The sequence below is a fragment of the Coregonus lavaretus genome, assembly GCF_964263955.1.
Source record: "Coregonus lavaretus genome assembly, chromosome: 15".
Classification (NCBI taxonomy): Eukaryota; Metazoa; Chordata; class Actinopteri; order Salmoniformes; family Salmonidae; genus Coregonus; species Coregonus lavaretus.
In genome coordinates, this window is record NC_140002.1 from 35,064,930 (window position 1) to 35,089,839 (window position 24,910).

Here is a 24,910-nt window from a genome sequence, read left to right on the forward strand (position 1 = left end):
ATACTACGGGTGGGTGTTGCTATGGTGACCAATGAGCTAAAATAAGGCGGGGATTTGCCTAGCAGTGATTTATAGATGGCCTGGAGCCAGTGGGTTTGGCGACGAATATGTAGTGAGGACCAGCCAACAAGAGCGTACAGGTCACAGTGGTGGGTAGTATATGGGGCTTTGGTGACAAAACGGATGGCACTGTGATAGACTACATCCAATTTGCTGAGTAGAGTGTTGGAGGCTATTTTGTAAATGACATCGCCGAAGTCAAGGATCGGTAGGATAGTCAGTTTTACGAGGGCATGTTTGGCAGCATGAGTGAAGGAGGCTTTGTTGCGAAATAGGAAGCTGATTCTAGATTTAACTTTGGATTGGAGATGCTTAATTTGAGTCTGGAAGGAGAGTTTACAGTCTAACCAGACACCTAGGTATTTTTAGTTGTCCACATACTCTAGGTCAGACCCGTCGAGAGTAGTGATTCTAGTGTGGGTGGGCGGGTGCCAGCAGCGTTCGATTGAAGAGCATGCATTTAGTTTTACTAGTGTTTAAGAGCAGTTGGAGGCTACTGAAGGAGTGTTGTATGGCATTGAAGCTCGTTTGGAGGTTTGTTAACACAGTGTCCAATGAAGGGCCAGATGTATACAAAATGGTGTCGTCTGCGTAGAGGTGGATCTGAGAGTCATCAGCAGCAAGAGCGACATCATTGATATACATGGAGAAAAGAGTCGGCCCAAGAATTGAACCCTGTGGCACCCCCATAGAGACTGCCATAGGTCCAGACAACAGGCCCTCCGATTTGACACATTGAACTCTATCTGAGAAGTAGTTGGTGAACCAGGCGAGGCAGTCATTTGAGAAACCAAAGCTATTTAGTCTGCCAATAAGAATGCGATGGTTGACAGAGTCGAAAGCCTTGGCCAGGTCGATGAAGACGGCTGCACAGTACTGTCTATTATCGATCGCAGTTATAATATCGTTTAGGACCTTGAGCGTGGCTGAGGTGCACCCATGACCAGCTCGGAAACAGGATTGCATAGCGGGTTAGCAGTGTGGTTAAGGTTAGGTTTAAAATCTGATTTTATGACTTTGTGGCTGTGCCAGTTAGTGACCACTCTGCAGAGCTACCTCCAGTACATGAGTCATCCCAATAAATGCTAACCTGCGAAAATGTGAGGAAGGCTTACTTGGCAGAAATGAGATTCTACAGGAGGGAGCTTCTTTAGTACACTTATTATGGCACTTTAACCTGCAGACAGGAAACAACCAATCAGAGAACAGCACAGAAAAACTAACCACCAAAAGAGGATGAAGTTGTATTTTACTGCATTGTACAGCCACTCAACCTAACTCCAGAACATCTCAGAGAACCCCCCTCCCTCTCCTCCTCTTCATGTTTCCTCATTTCACTCACCTACAGTGTTTACACTTCACCCCAAACATCATGTTCTTCTGACACACCTGACATGTCTGGGACAGCCACGACTTGGTGGAAAACCTTCACACAGAATCATCAATTGCTTAAACCACCAATAGTTTTTTTGCTCTATCTACTGCCGATTGAAAGTATATTTCATATTTTTATCATGGTAGTCTGAGGCTTAAAGGTGTAGTCGCCAACCTGTGAGTGACGGCCAGGCCTATGTCTCTGCTCATTGCCTGTGGGGAGCTGCGGTGCAACCCCATGTTATCTGTAGAGAGACAGAGATGTCAAACACTAGTAGATAAACATAAACCTAGACAGAGGAGGATTTGTATAAACATTAAGTATTAGCGCAAAAACTGCAAATGTTCTTTGAAGTTTAGAGGCTAGTATCAAAATGAAATTAGTGGTGCTTAGAGAAATGCTAAATTTTGGTACCTTTCCCAAACTTCCCAACATTTCCAGAAATCCTGGTTGGAAGACTCCTGGAAGTTCCCAGAATTTTGCAACCCTAGTGCTGTTGCTTACCACTTGCTACTTTATGTGCCAAAACCAATTAAAAACATTTACTGTTTATTTTACAAGTTAGAACAAATTTAAATGAGACCTATTGACGTTGGTTCGGTAGGTGAATCACCTACACATAAATAAAATCAAAATGGAAAGATACGGATGCAAAAGCAGTCACACACACTCACACAACACACATGCTCAACACACACACTCAGTCAGTCGCTCTCACAGACACAAATTTGTGGGAGTATTAGATTTCTCTCTAAGCTGTCAAATGAAGTGGAGGATTAACGTCATCTCTACAAGCGATGAGGTCAGAGAACGCTCCCCCACATCACAGCCCTCAGATGGAACTACCCCAGCAATCTACAGACTGAACCATACACTGCATCTGAGCCAAACTGGGATGGCTACTGTGGCCCTACAGCCAGCTACTGGCTTAACAAAGAGCACACATACACAAATGGTCCATTCTATTGGAGTAGTTCACCATGCATTTACCAATCTACTTAAAGGAAGATTCCTTGCATAAAGCCGAAGTGGGGAAAGTAGACGTGTGTGAACTCACTCTTGAGGTGGGATGAATGCTCCTCCATCAGGGTAGGGGTGCCAGGTAGGGTGTAGGGGGCGGTGGCGGGGGCAGGGGTGGAAGTCCCGGGGGTGCGAGCAGACAGGTGGGGGGAACGGGAGGGTGAGTCCTCACAGCCATTCCCATTGATCTGAACGTTGAGGAACAACTTATTCTGCTTTGCACACCTGAGGGGAAAAAATAACACACTGGGACGTCAGTACAGTGGCACACTGCTGCCCCCACACCCTCATCTCAACACAGTCAACACTGGATAACTCAATGACAATCCAAAATGGCCACCATACAGATCACCAAATGTAATCATTTAATGGCCATACTGTACCAGCCATGTTATGCAAGTGGCAGAGAGGAGATGAGCGAGGCAGAGAGGCAGACAGGAAAGGAGGGAAGCAGTAACAGCAGGCCTTGGCACAACCTCCACCACAGCAGAGCACAGGCCAAAGGGCTTAACGTCCTCTGCCTGGCACTGGGTCAGGAATGCAGAGTGCTGATCAAGCAGCACGCAGCCCCACTGCCTTCCTGCCTGCTCTCTCTGGGCTCTATACACAGTGGAAAAGGCCTGTGTCTCCCTATGCCCCCGGTCACACTCATCAGTGTCCTCACAGGCTAGGTCTGTGGTCATACACTATATACTTTATATGGAAGTATACCGTATGTATGTATCATTAAGCTGTATTATCAGTCCTGTTTAAATACTTCTGTCTAGTCAGGTTCCATTCATTACGGCTGAGCTTTTCATCCCTAATGCTACAGTTACAAATGAACAGGATATTATGGATATGTTGTAGTACTGTATGTGTGTGTATGTATGTGTGGGAAAAGTGTGTGTGTGTGTTTCTGTGTCTTGCCCACCTTTGAGAATCAGGCTTTAGAAATGACTAAATCTCAGGGAATTAGCTCTGACGGTATACTGTACACATTAAGGCAGCAACGGGCATAACCTTTTACTCTAGGTCATAATGGACTGGACCTCTCACAAAGCATAGGGGACAGGAAGTGACCTACTTGTTGGTGGGCGGCTCCTCGATGCGGTTCCCCAGCTGGGACTCGTGGCTCTTGCTGCGGGTCAGGGTGATGTTGGGCAGGAGGTGCAGCACCTTGCGGGAGGGCGGCGGCGGGGTGCATGGGGGCTTCAGCCTGTGGCGCCTCTTGGAGGGCGGGGTGATGGGCGGGGTGGAGGTGTGGCCATAGAGTCGCCCCTGGCGGGCCGCAGAGAGGGGGAAGGGGTCTGTGAAGGGGCTGTCAGCGTAAACGTAAACGTACGCCCCATGGGCCTCGGGACCGGGCATTGTAGACACGGAGCCGGACCGGGGGTGGGCACAGGCGGTGCAGGGGGTGGAGGGAGTGGATGGGGTGGTGGGGGGCCGAGCTAGGGGAGAGGGGCTGTGGGGGCGCATCGGACCCCCCATTCCTCCCATCAGCTGGTCGGCAGGGAGCAGCAGAGAGCCACTGTCTCGCCGGGTGGGCTCAGAGAACCAGAGTCCCCCATCCTCTCTCAGCTCCCCATCTGTAGGGGAGACACAGAACAGGGTTACAGACCACTACCACACACCAATCGGTCTTCCACCCCACAACCCCTCAACCGAGTGTCTTCTGTCCTACAACATAACCTTACCCCGGGTGGCAGCCTGTTGCTGCTGACGGGGATAATAGAGCAGAACCAGCCTGGCACCGAGACCAACAGTCAGTAAAACCCCACAGAGACCCTAGACTGACATGGCAGATCAGGCAGACTCTCCAAGGTACAGCCAGACACCCACCCACCTGATTCAGTGGCACTCTTCAGGCAGGAGAGGGCAGTGCTGAGCCTGGCACTCTCCTCTGAAGTGGAGCCCAGTCTCCTCATGGTCTCCTGCACCTGAGAACCTGGCATCTGCAGCAAGGCATCCAGGGACAGCTTCACGGGCACCGCCTGGAGAGAGGAGAAGAATGAGACAAGGTCAGGAGGGGGTGAGTGATTAGTACCTCCACACAGTATCCAGTCACACCTCTCCATACAGTACAATGTGACAGAGCAACATAAAGACCGTATACATCTTACACTAGTACGCTAGAATCCAACTCGCCTATGCTAGACACAAAAGGTGATCATTGTTAATTCTCATAAACCAAAGCCAGCCAGCCCATATGTCTAGCTCCAGTTATGTCCACAGAGCAGGCCAAGACAGGCCAGGCCAGAACAGGCCAGGAGCAGAGACCAGTAAGTACTGACTGACTGACTGGCCAAAGCCCCCTGGAGCCTCCCATCCAGCCAAGAGGCCGGACAACAAATGGCACGAGGAGGAGGACACAGAAACTCAGAACAATGAGGGTATTTTAACAAACGCTCCAACTTCTGGCTGGAAATAGTGATTTGATTCCATTAGTAGGTGGTGGCACAGCAGCGTGACAGTTAATGTCACTGGCTAAGTGAGACAGAGTTTGTCTCTCTCTGGGGCTTCGCTCTCTGGAATAGGAATAGACCTGCTGGTATGGACCGCTTTAGTTTTAGCCTCTGGGTGTCCTAGAACTGCAGAGAGACCTCTTCCTTCTCTCAGTGTGGCAGTGGCTTAATGTAAAACCCAGTGGTGTCATTACTGAGCCCTGTGGTACTCCTCTCTGATGTGCGGTTAGGAGTTGAGAGGCTTGGCAGACAGACAAGCTCTGCCCACACCCATGCCATCGTTGTTCCGCATCTCCTCCTCATCCTGTTCCTGGACAGTCGTCATAATCCGTATCCTGCCTATTTGGGTGTTTCTCCCAGTCCAGACACGTGACCTCTTAGTGCATCTGTGCATCACACAGTACCTAGAGTCTGTGTGCACTTTAAAACCGCCTCCCAAATGAAAAAGTAATGCAAAATGGTGAGAATGTATTCAATGGTCAATAGAAGATAACTACTGTGGCAATAGTTTTTTAATTTAAATTATTCACAAGCCTGCGAGTTATAGCCTGTATTGGTTTCTGACTTTTGGTCACCTTCTTGAAGTGTGCAATTAGAGAAGTGTGTACCTGGAGTATGCTGTCTAACAACATTAGTTATGTTTGTACTTCAGACATACATTTGACTCCTCATCCTATGGGTTGACTACCTGCTATATTCCAGCCTATCTTACCAGCCACTCCCCGACCCACGCAATGTCTCACAGGTAAGCTGTACGCAATAACAATGTCCTCAGGACAAGCTGTGAGCATGTGTACAAATACAATGTTACCACAGCTAGGTGCAACCAGGAGACATGAGAAATGAGAAGAGATCCACTCACACAGCTGGGTCTAGTGCTTCATTCTGGATCACCACTGGCACAAACCAACCAACACTGCAGGCTGCCCAACACAGTCCTGGGATTTGCCTTCAGAAAGTATTCACACCCCTTGACTTTTTACATATTCTGTTATGTTACAAAGTGGGATTAAAATTGATTTATTGTACTTTTTGTCAACAATCCACACACACACACACAAGACTCTGCAATGTCAAAGTGGAAGACAAATTCTATGATTTTTAACGAATGTATGAAAAATAAAACACTAATATATCTTGATTAGATAAGTATTCAACCCCGAGTCAATACTTCAGAGTCGACTTCGGCAGTGATTACAGCTGTGAATGTTTCTAAGACCTTTCCACACCTGGATTGTGCAATATTTGCCCATTATGCTTAAAAAAAGTATTCAAGCTCTGTCAAATTGGTTGCTGATCGTTGCTAGACACCCATTTTCAAGTCTTGCCATAGATTTTCAAGCCGATTCAAATCAAAACTGTAAGTAGGCCACTCATTCAATGTGATCTTGGTAAGCAACTCCAGTGTATATTTGGCCTTGTGTTTTAGGATATTGTCCTACTGGAACATGAATTTGTCTCCCAGTGTCTGTTGGAAAGCAGACAACCAGTTTTTCCCTCTAGGATTTAGCCTGAGCTTAGCTTTATTAGGTTTTTTTAATCCTAAAAAATAACTCCCTAGTCCTTGCCGATGACAAGCATATATATCCATAACATGATGCAGCCACCACCATGCTTGAAAATATGAAGAGTGGTTCAGCGATTTTGTTGGATTTGCCCCAAACATTACACTTAGTATTCAGGACAAAAAGTATTTGTCAAAAATGTCTTTGGCAAAAAAAATTCCAGTATTACTTTAGTGCCTTATTGCAAACAAGACGCATGTTTTGGAATATTTGTATTCTGTACAGGCTTCCTTCTTTTAACTCTGTCAATTAGGTTAATATTGTGGAGTAACTACAATGTTGTTTATCCATCCTCAGTTTTCTCCTATCACAGCCATTAAACTCTGTAACCGTTTTAAAATCAACATTGGCCTCATGGCGAAATCCCTGAACGGTTTCCTTCCTCTCTGGCAACTGAGTTAGGAAGGACGCCTGTATCTTTGTAGTGACTGGGTGTATTGATACACCATCCAAAGTGTAATTAGTATCTTCACCATACTCAATGGGATATTCAGCGTCTGTTTTTCTTTTTCTTTTCACCCATCTACCAATAGGTGCCATTCTTTGCGAGGCATTGGAAAACCTCCCTGGTCTTTGTGGTTGAATCTGTGCTTGAAATTCACTTCTCGACTCCGGTACCTTACAGATAATTGTCTGTGTGTGGTACAGAGATGGGGTAGTCATTAAAAAATTATGTGAGTCCATGTAACTTATTATGTGACTTGTTAAGCGAAAACCCGCAGACACTAGGCCCTCCATGAAATGAGTTTACACATGCTGTAGATGAAGAGCTCTACCCATATTCCAGTGAGAGGATTCCACCATTTCCACAACCCTCAACTCACATGAATAACCCCACTATCCCTCCCTTCCCCCTTCTCTCCCTCCCTCCTCCAGTGCAGATCCAGGCACACAGCTCAGTAGCCAGAGACACAGAGAGAAGAGGCTGAGAACCTGACTGGGTGGGGGTTAGAGTGTGGGTGGGTACGACTCTACAGGGGGGGGCTACAGTCTGCCTGCTCCCCATAAAGTGCTGATGTCAGCCTGGCTAGCCCAGGGCAGGTAACTCACTGGCCAGGTCTAACCCTCACTCACAGTTCAACACAGGTGTGATCACAGAGCCAAGAGGAGATTAACACCCTTTTCACCCCCTACTGGCCTGAAGCACATTGTGTGGATGGGAATTAACCCTGTAACCTTACAGAGCCAAAATCATTGTCTCACCATCCTCAACAAGCTGAGAAGATTTTTCTGGAAATACTGTATCTAAGGCAAGAACATACTCCAGAAAGGTTCCTTTTCGAGTAACAAAAAACATTCACTTGCTTACAGATATGTTCGGCTATTGTTCTGGGTAACAAGCAATGTGTAGAAGCAGTCTCACCCAGTTGGAAGGTTTACAGGAGGGCTGTCACAAGGAGGCTTTTTGCATCACTTGCAACTACGCACATAAGATACACACAGACCTGCAAGAAGCTCCCAACTTGATATCCACAGATCGGCTGGTTATGTAACATTATGTACATAATGAACACAAAGAGACAAGCTCCTTTGTTGGCTGAGTACACCCCCAAACAGTGAGCATGCAGGCATGCAGCACTGGTGGATTCTAGGTCAGCTGTGCCTTCATGGTTCACACCATAGAGATCCTAGTATTGTAATTCCTAATTCTATGGTTCACACTGTCACTGAAGTGGGTCACAGCACCCAGGATGCAGCAGCAGAACTGCTGGAATGGCTGACTGATGGGAGTTGTACTGTAACAGTCCTATCAGTGATCAATCTGTTGCCATGCTAAAGTCATTTCAACGTGTTGGATGGAAGAGGACATCATAAAGCTTCACTATAAGCACAAAAGCCCGATGGCATCCCTGGTACTTAGTAGGCTGCCTTTCTGTCCTATCCTGCTTGCCGTTTGTTCACAAGGCACAGACAGACCACTCACTGGCCAATGACTAAAAATAGAGCAATGATGGTGAGAGCATGAAAGAGAGACAACAACGTAAGAGAGATGAGAGGGCGAGAGAGAGAGCATCAGAGAGACAACATGAGAGAGAGAGAGCACATAAGAGAGATGAGAGAAAGAGACAGACAGAGAGAGAGAGAGAGAGAGACAGAGACAGAGTCTGCACATTCTGTGGATTAGGGGTGGTGCCGTATCTGGGGTCCATCCAGAGTGTGAGGAATGTGACGGGAGCCTCTCAGTCAAAACAACGCTGGTAAGTGAACAACAGAGCACCACTCTCCCCTGCCCTGCCCTCTCCAGGCCTGGCCACAGCCTTGCCAGTATCCAGCCTGGCTGGCTGGGACTGCGCATGCCTGGGGGACTGGGGGGCCTAATTAGAGCTGTGGACATGCAGATACAGTAAAGCCTGGCTGGAGCAGCAGCCAACAGTGGTCTAGCCTCTCTGTATGGTCCCCTACAGTGGGTTTGAGACGTGTCTCTCTCTCTCATCTTCTTTATAAGGTATGCTGGTAATTTTGTGAAATACGAGAATCATTAAACATTCTTGGTTTGTGGTTTCAGAATTGAGACAAAATATGCAACCCTGGAAAGTTCTTTGTCTCTGTACGAATCTTCTGCCATTTTAAATTGCCTTTGGTTACAACAGTATAATTTCTTAGAACACTAAATTGCATGATTTAAGATTCATGAGGCTGCAAACCCATAAAAGTGCAGATATACTCTATACTTGCTATCCTTACAAACCATCCTTTCATATTTCACATTAAGAGTCAAATGTAGTCATGTCATCCCCCATACAGCATTCAACCAGCACATTTCATACCAAGATACAGCTAGAACTGAACAGACATAAAGGTACATACTGGATGACAAGAATGGAACGGATCCATCAGTGTCTGACTAGGCAGGGCAAACCAGTTTTGGTGATGATTTCTGGTAGATCATCAAAATAAATCAATCACAGCACGTTTTTGGACTCATTCATCAGTTTTTACTTGATTAAGTACAATACCATCGGAAATTATTCCTACAACTTAACTGGAAAATTATGCTTGCAATACATATTGATAAATATCCCAATGTCAAAACAAAGTTTGCGCTGTACACTACCACAACTAAAAAAACATATGAAAACTGGATATATTTTTACATCATTGGTTAGAGGACAACCTGCAGACAGTCAGCTATATTTTAGAATGTTGCATTTTGATACAGGGGTCACCAAAACAGAGAGAAACAACACTTTTTTGTCAATCACTCCTATCGATTATCACAGTGAAATCAATTGCTCGAGAAGGCGGAGATGAGGTTTCACGTCCTGTTAAATCGAACACAGCTAAAAAAACACACGGAATCTGGGAATAATGTGTACATCACTGGTTAGAGGACACTTTGTAGAAGACAGCTAGCAACATTTTGAAGTGTTACATTTTTATTCAAGTGGGTCATCGTGGTAAGTGTATCGCAACACTTTTTTTTGTTAATCGTCCATCGATATCCCGCTAAAATTAAGAGTACAGGGGGCAAACATTTGAGGTGTAGCGCTGTTTAAACTAACACTATTCAAAGGCCACACGGAAACGTGGAATAACCTATACATGGTTGGTTACATGAGAACTTGTAGAAGGCTTATGACTATATTTTGGAATGGTGGATGTTGATTTCAGGAGGCTGCCATCATGGAAAAGGGAAAAAAACACTTTCTGTTAGTTAACTTCAACGAATCACGACCCGCCATAACAACAGTGACAACGGTTGGCTGCTATTTAAATTATCTGTGCCATTTGAGAAATAAAATTATAGCTGAGTTCTAAGTCCTGCGACCCCAGCACGTATGGCAAAATCAACAGTACAAAACCAAAGATATTGATCTGTTTTAAGCAATTGATCTTGTGTCATCGGGTTGACTATAAACTTTTATACTAACATCACCAATCTGAGCTAAAAAGGTTGTGTTCCCCCCAATTCGATGTGGTCAAAAAGTCAGCTGGTGTAATGTAATTACACATACTGTCCATATGATGGAAAGTAGCGTAATATGCATTAATTAGATATGGTAAAATAACTGAATATCTTAATTTAAGATTATAGAAAAAGCAAACTCTGATTTTTTCAATAATCACATACATTTCACACACACACTTCTAGGACCTACCTCAATGAGCTCGGGTCTCAGGTTGATGGTGCGCAGCCAGTCCCCCAGCCGTGGGTAACTGTCCAAGGCCTGAGGCCTCTCTGTCTCCGGCACTTTCTGCTTACACTGCAGCTGTTTACATATGTACTTCATCAGCTTCACCTGCAGGGGGGCAACAGAGAGGACCACACAACAGATAAGAGAGGAGATGAGCCTGGATAAGCTAGCTGGGAGCAGGCCAGAACTGGGACCTGTAGGATATCTACTACTCTTCACTGTGTTGTTGTCAACTGTGTAGTTTAGTGTGAGGAAAATATAGGTGAATTGAAAAGAGCCATGTGTCTACTGGACAGTCGAACATAACTACAGCAATTATGGCCTGCACAATTTGTATGCACAATCGTTCTTTGCAGAAATACTACATAGAAAACATTAAATAACAGTGATACATTAATTAGTCATTTTAATCATTATTAATTATGCTCTGATTATTTGTTGCTGAATTCTTCTCTGTGTGTCATACTTCCATAAAAACTAAAAAAAACTAAACAGAAAACCTACAATAGACACTACAGTGAGGGAAAAAAGTATTTGATCCCCTGCTGATTTTGTACGTTTGCCCACTGACAAAGAAATGATCAGTCTATAATTTTAATGGTAGGTTTATTTGAACAGCGAGAGACAGAATATCAACAAAAAAATACAGAAAAACACATGTCAAAAATGTTATAAATTGATTTGCATTTTAATGAGGGAAATAAGTATTTGACCCCTCTGCAAAACATGACTTAGTACTTGGTGGCAAAACCCTTGTTGGCAATCACAGAGGTCAGACGTTTCTTGTAGTTGGCCAGCAGGTTTGCACACATCTCAGGAGGGATTTTGTCCCACTCCTCTTTGCAGATCTTCTCCAAGTCATTAAGGTTTCGAGGCTGACGTTTGTCAACTCGAACATTCAGCTCCCTCCACAGATTTTCTATGGGATTAAAGGTCTGGAGACTGGCTAGGCCACTCCAGGACCATAATGTGCTTCTTCTTGAGCCACTCCTTTGTTGCCTTGGCCGTGTGTTTTGGGTCATTGTCATGCTGGAATACCCATCCACGACCCATTGTCAATGCCCTGGCTGAGGGAAGGAGGTTCTCACCCAAGATTTGACGGTACATGGCCCCGTCCATCGTCCCTTTGATGCTGTGAAGTTGTCTTGTCCCCTTAGCAGAAAAACACCCCCAAAGCATAATGTTTCCACATCCATGTTTGACGGTGGGGATGGTGTTCTTGGGGTCATAGGCAGCATTCCTCCTCCTCCAAACACGGCGAGTTGAGTTGATGCCAAAGAGCTCCATTTTGGTCTCATCTGACCACAACACTTTCACACAGTTCTCCTCTGAATCATTCAGATGTTCATTGGCAAACTTCAGACGGGCCTGTATATGTGCTTTCTTGAGCGGGGGACCTTGCGGGCGCTGCAGGATTTCAGTCCTTCACGGCGTAGTGTGTTACCAATTGTTTTCTTGGTGACTATGGTCCCAGCTGCCTTGATATCATTGACAAGATCCTCCTGTGTAGTTCTGGGCTGATTCCTCACCGTTCTCATGATCATTGCAACTCCACGAGGTGAGATCTTGCATGGAGCCTCAGGCCGAGGGAGATTGACAGTGCTTTTGTGTTTCTTCCATTTGCGAATAATCACACCAACTGTTGTCACCTTCTCACCAAGCTGCTTGGCGATGGTCTTGTAGCCCATTCCAGCCTTGTGTAGGTCTACAATCTTGTCCCTGACATCCTTGGAGACCTCTTTGGTCTTGGCCATGGTGGAGAGTTTGGAATCTGATTGATTGATTGCTTCTGTGGACAGGTGTCTTTTATACAGGTAACAAGCTGCGATTAAGAGCACTCCCTTTAAGAGTGTGCTCCTAATCTCAGCTCGTTACCTGTATAAAAGACACCTGGGAGCCAGAAATCTTTCTGATTGAGAGGGGGTCAAATACTTATTTCCTTAATTAAAATGCAAATCAATGTATAACATTTTTGACATGCGTTTATCAGGATTTTTTTGTTGTTATTCTGTCTCTCACTGTTCAAATAAACCCACCACTAAAATTATAGACTGATAATTTCTTTGTCAGTGGGCAAACGTACAAAATCAGCAGGGGATCAAATACTTTTTTCCCTCACAGTATATTCACTGGTAAATGAAAGCCAGAATAAGACAGCCACTGACAAGCCATGTTTACAGTATGAAGGTCTATGCTGGAGATTTAGCAGATCCAAAGTTCTTTATCAAATATTGGACAAGGCCAAAAAAAAAAAGAATCCTATAAAACAAACATGGCTGCCCAAGAGACAACGAGGGAGTGTGCTTAGGGCTATTACGGTGACCGTATTACCGCCACACCGGCGGTCATGAGTCTTGACGGCAGTTCCATTTTGGCAGTCAAATTCCACAAGACCGTTTAGTCACGTAATTAGGCTTCTCAAAGCTCTGATGCTGCTGATGATCATTAGTAGCCTACCAAATGTGCTAACTGCCTGGTACTCAGCACTCTATTGTCCTTCTAATCACTTTGACATCAATGCAAATGTTTTCGAAATTCTAATCAAACAATTCATGAGAGCCCATGAGCTCATGTTTTGCAACATTTCTATAGACTATGCAATTGCGTGAAAAAACAGAGTTTTGATGGCCTCTATTAAAAAGAGGAGGATCCCATCAGCTTTCCACGGGAAAAGCGTCCTCCATTCGCTATTAAAGTGTATAGATTACATGTATTTTTTCAACTTTTGTACTATGGGGGATAGTAGATTGACATAGGCTAGTGCTTTTGCCGTTCGTTAGTCCTGCTCATCTTGTTGGCTGACTTAAAGTAAATGAGGACAGTTCTTCCAACATTTTCAATATGCGCCTCGGAATTGGATAAGGACGCGCGCAGTTGCGTGTCCGATGTGTCTGTCTTCACTTGTAGCCTGTGAGTAGGAGCCGATCACGTGCCGAGCATTGGCTAATAAGAATTGAGCTATTTGAGAGAGCCATGTGAGTGAGAGGTGCTTCAGAGCACACAGCCGGGAGAAGGGAATTCAAATTATTATATTCAGCCCAAGGGCACAACAGCCACTGGCTGCAAAAGGCATGGTTTTCTTTAGGGTGCATTACGGCCACACAAAGGGGATGCCGCCGGGAAATTTGAGGCATTATCAAGTCAAATTGTGAATGAGAGACTGATGAAGTGTGTGCAGTCTGCGCAAAAAACAAAGCAGAGCTCATGCCTTTCATGCAACTTTTTTCAAATTGCATCATGCAGCCTTAGAATGAATAAAAAATCTAAACATAAAGCCCAACGTTTGAATCACAACTAAAGTTGCATAAATAACTCTAAATTAAGCATATAGGAGGACCTGTTTCTTTGTTAACCGCTCAACAAAGAATAACAGCATGTGTGCACTCCCTCAAATCGTTTGGAGAAAATATCCTTTCTATTTTATTCAGCTACACTACCGTTCAAAAGTTTGGGGTGACTTAGAAATGTCCTTGTTTTCGAAAGAAAAACAATTTTTTTGTCCATTAAAATAACATCAAATTGATCAGAAATACAGTGTAGACATTGTTAATGTTGTAAATGGCTATTGTAGCTGGAAACGGCTGATTTTGTATGGAATATCTACATAGGCGTACAGAGGCCCATTATCAGCAACCATCAGTCCTGTGTTCCAATGGCACGTTGTGTTTGCTAATCCAAGTTTATCATTTTAAAAGGCTATTTGATCATTAGAAAACCCTTTTGCAATTATGTTAGCACGGCTGAAAACTGTTGTGCTGATTAAAGAAGCAATAAAACTGGCCTTCTTGAGACTAGTTGAGTATCTGGAGCATCAGCAACTGTGGGTTCAATTACAGGCTCAAAATGGCAAGAAACAAAGAACTTTCTTCTGAAACTCGTCAGTCTATTCTTGTTCTGAGAAATGAAGGCTATCCATGCGAGAAATTGCCAAGAAACTGAAGATATCGTACAACGCTGTGTACTACTCCCTTCACAGAACAGCGCAAACTGGCGCTAACCAGAATAGAAAGAGGAGTGGGAGGCCCCGGTGCACAACTGAGCAAGAGGACAAATACATTAGTGTCTAGTTTGAGAAACTATGTCCTCAACTGGCAGCTTCATTAAATAGTACCCCCCAAAACACCAGTCTCAACGTCAACAGTGAAGAGGCGACTCCGGGATGCTGACCTTCTAGGCAGAGTTGCAAAGAAAAAGCCATATCTCAGACTGGCCAATAAAAAGAAAATATTAAGATGGGCAAAAGAACACAGACACTGGACAGAGGAAGATTGGAAAGAAGTGTTATGGACAGAGGAATCAAAGTTTGAGGTGTTCGGATCACAAAGAAAAACATTTGTGAGACGCAGACCAAATGAAAAGATGCTGGAGGAGTGCTTGATGCCATCTGTCAAGCATGGTGGAGGCAATGTGATGGTCTGGGGGTGCTTTGGTGGTGGTAAAGTGGGATATTTGTACAGGGTAAAAGGGATCTTGAAGAAGGAAGGCTATCATTCCATTTTGCAACACCATGCCATACCCTGTGGATGGCGCTTGATTAGAGCCAATTTCCTCCTACAACAGGACAATGACCCAAAGCACAGCTCCAAACTATGCAATAACTATTTAGGGAAGAAGCAGTCAGCTGGTATTCTGTCTATAATGGAGTGGCAAGCACAGTCACCGGATCTCAACCCTATTGAGCTGTTGTGGGAGCAGCTTGACCGTATGGTACGTAAGAAGTGCCCATCAAGCCAATCCAATTTGTGGGAGGTGCTTCAGGAAGCATGGGGTGAAATCTCTTCAGATTACCTCAACAAATTGACAACTAGAATGCCAAAGGTCTGCAAGGCTGTAATTGCTGCAAATGGAGGATTCTTTGACGAAAGCAAAGTTTGAAGGACACAATTATTATTTCTATAAAAAATCATTATTTCTAACCTTGTCAATGACTACACTTCCTATACATTTTGCTATATTTCCTATTCAAGCTCATTTCATGTATGTTTTCATGGAAAACAAGGACATTTCTAAGTGACCCCAAACTTTTGAACTGTAGTGTATGTTCAATTGTATTCTTCATAATATAAAATAATGCCACAGAACTCTAAGTAAATCTTGTCTGCTAAATGAACTAGTGTAGCCCACAGCCATATGGCATAGCCAGATCAGGGCCTAACATAAGGACAACTCAGATTATGCTATTCTGTTCTTCTGAAATAGACTACATTGTCTTCATATCATGTTTCTTTAGACCTGTCTAAAATAAATAATGGATTCATTGTGATGGTGTAGGCTATATTACATGGATTTATTAGACTTTTTATAATGTAGATGTTCCAAAGGTCTGGATCAGTGGCTTGTAGGCTATGCGAGGAAGCCAGGAGATGCTAAATGTGTTTATGTTAATTAACGGCCAATTACCGTGAGACCGGCAGTTATTTGCTTGACAATCACCGGCTGACAAAATTTCATGACCGCCACAGCCCTAAGCGGGCTTTGATGTGTGGACTGTGGTAGAACACTGGGGAGATGAATCAGCTCCAGACACATGTAAGCACACCCACACCCACACACAATCCTTCTCCCATAACGTGAGCAGAGGCCAATCTGACACATAAATTACTCCAATCACGCAGACTCACATTTATTCATTCTACAACGTGGCGTTTTTTTTCCTCCATCCATGTTCTCACACAGGCAGGCAGATATCTGACTGGATTTTCTCTTACCCTCCCGCACTCCTTTTTTTGCTTTCGCCTCCAGCAAGCAGGGCTGTCAACTAGATATAAATAGCTGTTATTATATGGAAGGGAACAGCGAGCTGGCCTTCTCATGAGGGTGTCTGCACCGCTGGCATGGCAACCTAGTGTCATTGGAACATTGCAGCCGCTGAAGGCAGGGGCATAGTGACATCACAGTCCTGGAAGACGCAAAGTTCACAGCGAGGCTAGCAGACTGCCTCACAGCCATCACTGCACTGGCCCCCGACTAAACATACCTCCCCCTCAGTGACCATGTATCAACATGTCAGCCCATGATGGGCTTTTGTTTTTCTAGGTGCTAACCCAGGTATCACATTGTTCTTTCATCTGTCAGGACCGTGGGATCCATTTTTTTCTATTAAAAGACGTCATAGGCTGTTCACATAATAAACAAAACAGTGAGGATGCTTACATTGCAGAATGTGTGAAAGCACTCCACCATGATCATCTACAAACTAACAGAGCGCTGTCTACCACATTCATTTTCCAGCTCTGCAGAGAGGCAGGCTGGACACAGAGAGACAGGCTGGACACAGACAGGCGGCTAGGGGTGAGAGGATATGCCTCCTCTCCCCCGTCTCTATCCTTCCCCCTGCCTCTCTCCCTCTCTGAGAACAGGTAGTGGCAGTACCTCCGTGTTGTGGTGGCTGGTGATGACGCAGGGAGCAGGGCAGTCTGAGGGGAGAGGAAGTGAGGCCTGTGCTGCTGACACCGGGGAGGAGGGCTCGCACACTGAGACAGCCCTTTCACCAGCACCCAGGGCAGCAGCTTGCTGACGCACAGCAAGCCCTGTTACCATTGCGGCCGCCGGCCATTAAGCCAGTCATCCTTTTCACACACACACACACCCCCCCAGCCGCCTGTGTCTGCTAATCAGCACTTTAATAAGTGAAACCTCAGTCACTCGCATCTAGGCTCAGGGATGCCAAGTCCCCCTCACCCTTCACCACACACACACACACACACACAGAGCCCCCCACCTCCCTCCACACCTAGTGACTGCTAAGAGATATGCCCCCTCCCCTCCATTTGCTCCCTTCCCCCCCTCACCTGATATCTGATGTACTGATAAACATCACAAGCCCTGCTGTGTACCATCCAAACAGCACACCTGACACCACTGCCCTGGTGGTGATTGTGCAAATGAACACTGGGATATCAAGAGACTTTGTATGGGACATGACAGTGGAAAAAGAAAACAGATGAGAGGGAAGCAAAAAACTACGAGCAGGCTGGACGCTCATGTGTCATGTTAATGACAGTCTGAACATGGTGGTCTGTGATAAACACCTCAGAAGTTGTCCAGAGGATGACTGAAACTAGAGCATTACCACTACTTACTACTGTACTTTAATATAGCAACATTATGAGGACACAGCAGGCTCCACCCCGTCACAGCCTTCCCAGGCCACTACTAGATGAGTAACTCACAGAACTGTGGTATTAGTTTGCACTGGCCTTCTCAACTCTGTGCAGTGCTGGGCTCCAGTATAGTGTGTCTCCTTATCTCCCTCTGGGAGTGTCCATTACAGCAGGCTGCCTTGGGCTGCAGGCCGCACCGCATGGCCATGAGCAGCGCACCACCAGGTATCACTCTACTCCACCCACCAGTGTAGCCGCAGGAAGATGCATTTCACGGTCAAGTTGTATTGTATTTTGTTGTATTCGGCGCATGTGATAAATAAAATGTGATGTTTTGAGTTGGGGGTGCTGGAGGGAGGGAGGTGCGGGGGGAGAAAACTCCCCTTCATAATATAGCATTGCATGCATCTATAATCACATTTGAGTGGTGGCATACAATTGAGCATACACGTTTTAGGGGATTTCCACACATGCGATTATATAACATTTACATGATAGAAGACATTAGCAGAATATTTTGTAATACCACACAAATGGCCAAATGCAGGCTACTGTGCAACTCGCTATTCAGGTAGGATGCCATTTTTTAACTTTATTTTTTCATATTGATAATTTGTTTTATTATTATTATTATTATTATTATTATTATTATTATAGGCCTACTTATTAATCTAAACATGCAAAACATGTTGTTTCATTCTGTTGAGACATTTTCATTGGCTAAATTAAGTTAGATTTGTCTTTTAATTGTGCTCAGTATTTAGTTTAAGACAGGTTATAAGTAGGCCTTTTGTAAAATAAATATAATTAGCCTATTGCTGTCATTTGTTGGGTACGGTAGGCACTAGCCTTTCTTGGTAGGTTTAAACCAGTTTCCAAGTGTTTTGTTTGCTTCTGTTGAGCCATTGTCTTTGGCCAAATTAAGTTCCAGCTGTAATGTTGTGTTTGCTGTGATATAATATCCTGCTCATATTTTCTCGATAAACAATGGCTCGACTTACTTTTGATATGAAGTTTAGAAACTTTTGTGAAGGTTTGGTGTGGTGTGGCTATTAGCCTATTATACTGCAGGCCTATAATATGAAGGCAGTGTGCACCGACACTCCAACTGACTCCGACAGTTGAACTTGAGGTGAGGAAGAATGTTTTAAGCCTACCAGAGTTACTCCTATAATTGAACAATATAATATTTATCTTTATCAAATATATTGTGATCGAAAAATTGCGAATTAGACTCCTTATGTACGCCTATATATTAATAGCAGACACAGTAGCCTATCTGACAAGGATAAAGAGATGCATGTTGGTATCGTAGCATGCCGCCGGCATATCTCCATCTCTCTCTCTGGGGCTAAGCCTAAGCTTCTCTTCCTTTGTCTATATACTGAACAAAAATACAAACACAACATGCAACAAGGTTTTACAGAGTTACATTTCATATAAGGAAATCAGTCAATTTTATATATATATATATATATATATACACACACTGCTCAAAAAAATAAAGGGAACACTTAAACAACACATCCTAGATCTGAATGAATGAAATAATCTTATTAAATACTTTTTTCTTTACATAGTTGAATGTGCTGACAACAAAATCACACAAAAAGTATCAATGGAAATCAAATGTATCAACCCATGGAGGTCTGGATTTGGAGTCACCCTCAAAATTAAAGTGGAAAACCACACTACAGGCTGATCCAACTTTGATGTAATGTCCTTAAATCAAGTCAAAATGAGGCTCAGTAGTGTGTGTGGCCTCCACGTGCCTGTATGACCTCCCTACAACGCCTGGGCATGCTCCTGATGATGTGGCGGATGGTCTCCTGAGGGATCTCCTCCCAGACCTGGACTAAAGCATCCGCCAACTCCTGGACAGTCTGTGGTGCAACGTGGCGTTGGTGGTTGGAGCGAGACATGATGTCCCAGATGTGCTCAATTGGATTCAGGTCTGGGGAACGGGCGGGCCAGTCCATAGCATCAATGCCTTCCTCTTGCAGGAACTGCTGACACACTCCAGCCACATGAGGTCTAGCACTGTCTTGCATTAGGAGGAACCCAGGGCCAACCGCACCAGCATATGGTCTCACAAGGGGTCTGAGGATCTCATCTCGGTACCTAATGGCAGTCAGGCTACCTCTGGCGAGCACATGGAGGGCTGTGCGGCCCCCCAAATAAATGCCACCACACACCATGACTGACCCACCGCCAAACCGGTCATGCTGGAGGATGTTGCAGGCAGCAGAACGTTCTCCACGGCGTCTCCAGACTTTGTCACGTCTGTCACATGTGCTCAGTGTGAACCTGCTTTCATCTGTGAAGAGCACAGGACGCCAGTGGCGAATTTGCCAATCTTGGTGTTCCCTGGCAAATGCCAAACGTCCTGCACGGTGTTGGTCTGTAAGCACAACCCCCACCTGTGGACGTCGGGCCCTCATACCACCCTCATGGAGTCTGTTTCTGACTGTTTGAGCAGACACATGCACATTTGTGGCCTGCTGGAGGTCATTTTGCAGGGCTCTGGCAGTGCTCCTCCTGCTCCTCCTTGCACAAAGGCAGAGGTAGCGGTCCTGCTGCTGGGTTGTTGCCCTCCTACGGCCTCCTCCACATCTCCTGATGTACTGGCCTGTCTCCTGGTAGCGCCTCCATGCTCTGGACACTACACTGACAGACACAGCAAACCTTCTTGCCACAGCTCGCATTGATGTGCCATCCTGGATGAGCTGCACTACCTGAGCCACTTGTGTGGGTTGTAGACTCCGTCTCATGCTACCACTAGAGTGAAAGCACCGCCAGCATTCAAAAGTGACCAAAACATCAGCCAGGAAGCATAGGAACTGAGAAGTGGTCTGTGGTCACCACCTGCAGAACCACTTCTTTATTGGGGGTGTCTTGCTAATTGCCTATAATTTCCACCTGTTGTCTATTCCATTTGCACAACAGCATGTGACATTTATTGTCAATCAGTGTTGCTTCCTAAGTGGACAGTTTGATTTCACAGAAGTGTGATTGACTTGGAGTTACATTGTGTTGTTTAAGTGTTCCCTTTATTTTTTTGAGCAGTGTATATCTAAACAAAAATATAAATGCAACATGTAAAGTGTTGGTCCAATGTTTCATGATCTGAAATAAAAGATCCCATAATTTTTACATACACAAAAAGCTTAATTCTCTAAAATGTTGTGCACAAATTTGTTTACATCCCTGTCATTGAACATTTCTCCTTTGCCAATATAATCCATCCACCTGACAGGAGTGGCATATCAAGAAGCTGATTAAACAGCATGATCATTACACAGGTGCACCTAGTGCTGGGGACAATAAAAGGCCACTCTAAAATGTGCAGTTTTGTCACACAACACAATGCCACAGATGTCTCAAGTTTTGAGGGAGTGTGCAATTGGCATGCTGACTGCAGGAATGTCCACCAGAGCTATTGCCAGATAATTGGATGTTCATTTCTATACCGTTGTTTTAGAGAATTTGGCAGTGTGTCCAACCGGCCTCACAACTGCAGACCACACCAGCCCAGGACCTCCACATCCTGCTTCTTCACCTGCGGGATCGTCTGAGACCAGCCACCCGGACAGCTCATGAAACTGAGGAGTATTTCTGTCTGTAATAACGCCCTTTTGTGGGGAAAAACTAATTCTGATTGGCCGGGCCTGGCTCCCCAGTGGGTGGGCCTATGCCCTCCCAGGCCCATCCATGGCTGCACACCTGCCCAGTCATGTGAAATCCATAGATTAGGGCCTATGCATTTATTTCAATTGATTGATTTCCTTATACGAACTGTAAATCAGTAAAATTGTTGCATGTTGAGTTATATATATATATATATATATATATATATATATATATATATACACAGTGAGGGAAAAAAGTATTTGATCCCCTGCTGATTTTGTACGTTTGCCCACTGACAAAGAAATGATCAGTCTATAATTTTAATGGTAGGTTTATTTGAACAGTGAGAGACAGAATAACAACAAAAGAATCCAGAACAACACATGTCAAAAATGTTATAAATTGATTTGCATTTTAATGAGGGAAATAAGTATTTGACCCCTCTGCAAAACATGACTTAGTACTTGGTGGCAAAACCCTTGTTGGCAATCACAGAGGTCAGATGTTTCTTGTAGTTGGCCACCAGGTTTGCACACATCTTAGGAGGGATTTTGTCCCACTCTTCTTTGCAGATCTTCTCCAAGTCATTAAGGTTTTGAGGCTGACGTTTGGCAACTCGAACATTCAGCTCCCTTCACAGATTTTCTATGGGATTAAGGTCTGGAGACTGGCTAGGCCACTCCAGGACCTTAATGTGCTTCTTCTTGAGCCACTCTTTTGTTGCCTTGGCCGTGTGTTTTGGGTCATTGTCATGCTGGAATACCCATCCACGACCCATTTTCAATGCCCTGGCTGAGGGAAGGAGGTTCTCACCCAAGATTTGACGGTACATGGCCCCGTCCATCGTCCCTTTGATGCGGTGAAGTTGTCTTGTCCCCTTAGCAGAAAAACACCCCCAAAGCATAATGTTTCCACCTCCATGTTTGATGGTGGGGATGGTGTTCTTGGGGTCATAGGCAGCATTCCTCCTCCTCCAAACACGGCGAGTTGAGTTGATGACAAAGAGCTCCGTTTTGGTCTCATCTGACCACAACACTTTCACCCAGTTCTCCTCTGAATCATTCAGATGTTCATTGGCAAACGTCAGAGCATGTATATGTGCTCTCTTGAGCAGGGGGACCTTGCGGGCGCTGCAGGATTTCATTCCTTCACGGCGTAGTTTGTTACCAATTGTTTTCTTGGTGACTATGGTCCCAGCTGCTTTGAGATCATTGACAAGATCCTCCCGTGTAGTTCTGGGCTGATTCCTCACCGTTCTCATGATCATTGCAACTCCACGAGGTGAGATCTTGCATGGAGCCCCAGGCCGAGGGAGATTGACAGTGCTTTTGTGTTTCTTCCATTTGCGAATAATCACACCAACTTTTGTCACCTTCTCACCAAGCTGCTTGGCGATGGTCTTGTAGCCCATTCCAGCCTTGTGTAGATCTACAATCTTGTCCCTGACATCCTTGGAGAGCTCTTTGGTCTTGGCCATGGTGGAGAGTTTGGAATCTGATTGATTGATTGCTTCTGTGGACAGGTGTCTTTTATACAGGTAACAAGCTGAGATTAGGAGCACTCCCTTTAAGAGTGTTTTTTTTTTTTTTTTTTTTTTTTCACCTTTATTTAACCAGGTAAGCCAGTTGAGAACAGGTTCTCATTTACAACTGCGACCTGGCCAAGATAAAGCAAAGTAGTGCAATAAAAACAACACAGAGTTACATATGGGGTAAAAAAAAAAACATAAAGTCAGAAATACAACAGAAAATATATATACAGTGTGTGCAAATGTAGCAAGTTATGGAGGTAAGGCAATAAATAGGCTATAGTGCAGAATAATTACAATAGTATTAACACTGGAATGCTAGATGTGCAAGAGATTATGTGCAAATAGAGATACTGGGGTGCAAAAGAGCAAAATAAATAACAATATAGGGATGAGGTAGTTGGGTGGGCTAATTTCAGATGGGCTGTGTACAGGTGCAGTGATCGGTAAGGTGCTCTGACAACTGATGCTTAAAGTTATTGAGGGAGATAAGAGTCTCCAGCTTCAGAGATTTTTGCAATTCGTTCCAGTCATTGGCAGCAGAGAACTGGAAGGAATGGCGGCCAAAGGAGGTGTTGGTGTACTCCTAATCTCAGCTCGTTACCAGTATAAAAGACACCTGGGAGCCAGAAATCTTTCTGATTAAGAGGGGGTCAAATACTTATTTCCCTCATTAAAATGCAAATCAATTTATAACTTTTTTGACATGCATTTTTCTGGATTTTGTTGTTGTTATTCTGTCTCACACTGTTCAAATAAACCTACCATTAAAATTATAGACTGATAATTTCTTTGTCAGTTGGCAAATGTACAAAATCAGCAGGGGATCAAATACTTTTTTCCCTCACTGTACATACAGTTGAAGTCAGAAGTTTACATACACTTAGGTTGGAGTCATTAAAACTTGTTTTTCAACCATTCCACAAATTTCTTGTTAACAAACTATAGTTTTGGCAAGTCGGTTAGGACATCTACTTTGTGCATGACACAAGTAATTTTTCCAACAATTGTCTACAGTCAGATTATTTCACTTATAATTCATAGTATCACAATTCCAGTGGGTCAGAAGTTTACATACACTAAGTTGACTGTGCCTTTCAACAGCTTGGAAAATTCCAGAAAATGATGTCATGGCTTTAGAAGCTTCTGATATGCTAATTGACATCATTCGAGTCAATTGGAGGTGTAACTGTGGATGTATTTCAAGGCCTACCTTCAAACTCAGTGCCTCTTTGCTTGACATCATGGGAAAATCAAAAGAAATCAGCCAAGACCTCAGAGAAAAAATTATAGACCTCCACAAGTCTGGTTCATCCTTGGGAGCAATTTCCAAACGTCTGAAGCTACCACGTTCATCTGTACAAACAATAGTACGCAAGTATAAACACCATGAGCCGTCATACCGCTCAGGAAGGAGACGCGTTCTGTCTCCTAGAGATTAACGTACTTTGTGGCGAAAAGTGCAAATCAATTCCAGAACAACAGCAAAGGACCTTGTGAAGATGCTGGAGGAAACAGGTACAAAATTATCTATATTCACAGTAAAACAAGTCCTATATCGACATAACCTGAAAGGCCGCTCAGCAAGGAAGAAGCCACTGCTCCAAAACCGCCATAAAAAAGCCAGACTACGGTTTGCAACTGCACATGGGGACAAATATAATACTTTTTGGAGAAATGTCCTCTGGTCTGATGAAACAAAAATAGAACTGTTTGGCCATAATGACCATCGTTATGTTTGGAGGAAAAAGGGGGCACTTGCAAGCTGAAGAACACCATCCCAACCGTGAAGCACGGGGGTGGCAGCATCATTCTGTGGGGGTGCTTTGCTGCAGGATGGACTGGTGCACTTCACAAAATAGATGGCATCATGAGGAAGGAAAATGATGTGGATATATTGAAGCAACATCTCAAGACATCAGTCAGGAAGTTAAAGCTTGGTCGCAAATGGTTCTTCCAAATGGACAATGACCCCAAGCATACTTCCAAAGTTGTGGCAAAATGGCTTAAGGACAACAAAGTCAAGGTATTGGAGTGGCCATCACAAAG

At 44.4% G+C, this 24,910-nt stretch overlaps 1 protein-coding gene across 1 annotated transcript in view; it reads right to left on the reverse strand.

The window, feature by feature from the left end:
* LOC311142873 (kinase suppressor of Ras 1-like) overlaps positions 1-24,910 on the reverse strand; it is a 51,423-nt gene that overhangs the window by 6,739 nt on the left and 19,774 nt on the right. Inside the window, exons 2-8 of the mRNA XM_084178574.1 lie at positions 10,565-10,705; positions 4,281-4,428; positions 3,522-4,023; positions 2,493-2,680; positions 1,610-1,679; positions 1,403-1,486; positions 1,176-1,237 (exon numbers count right to left, since the gene is read on the reverse strand). Of these exons, the coding sequence (XP_084034700.1) occupies positions 1,176-1,237; positions 1,403-1,486; positions 1,610-1,679; positions 2,493-2,680; positions 3,522-4,023; positions 4,281-4,428; positions 10,565-10,705 (1,195 nt within the window). The remainder of the gene's footprint in view (positions 1-1,175; positions 1,238-1,402; positions 1,487-1,609; positions 1,680-2,492; positions 2,681-3,521; positions 4,024-4,280; positions 4,429-10,564; positions 10,706-24,910) is intronic.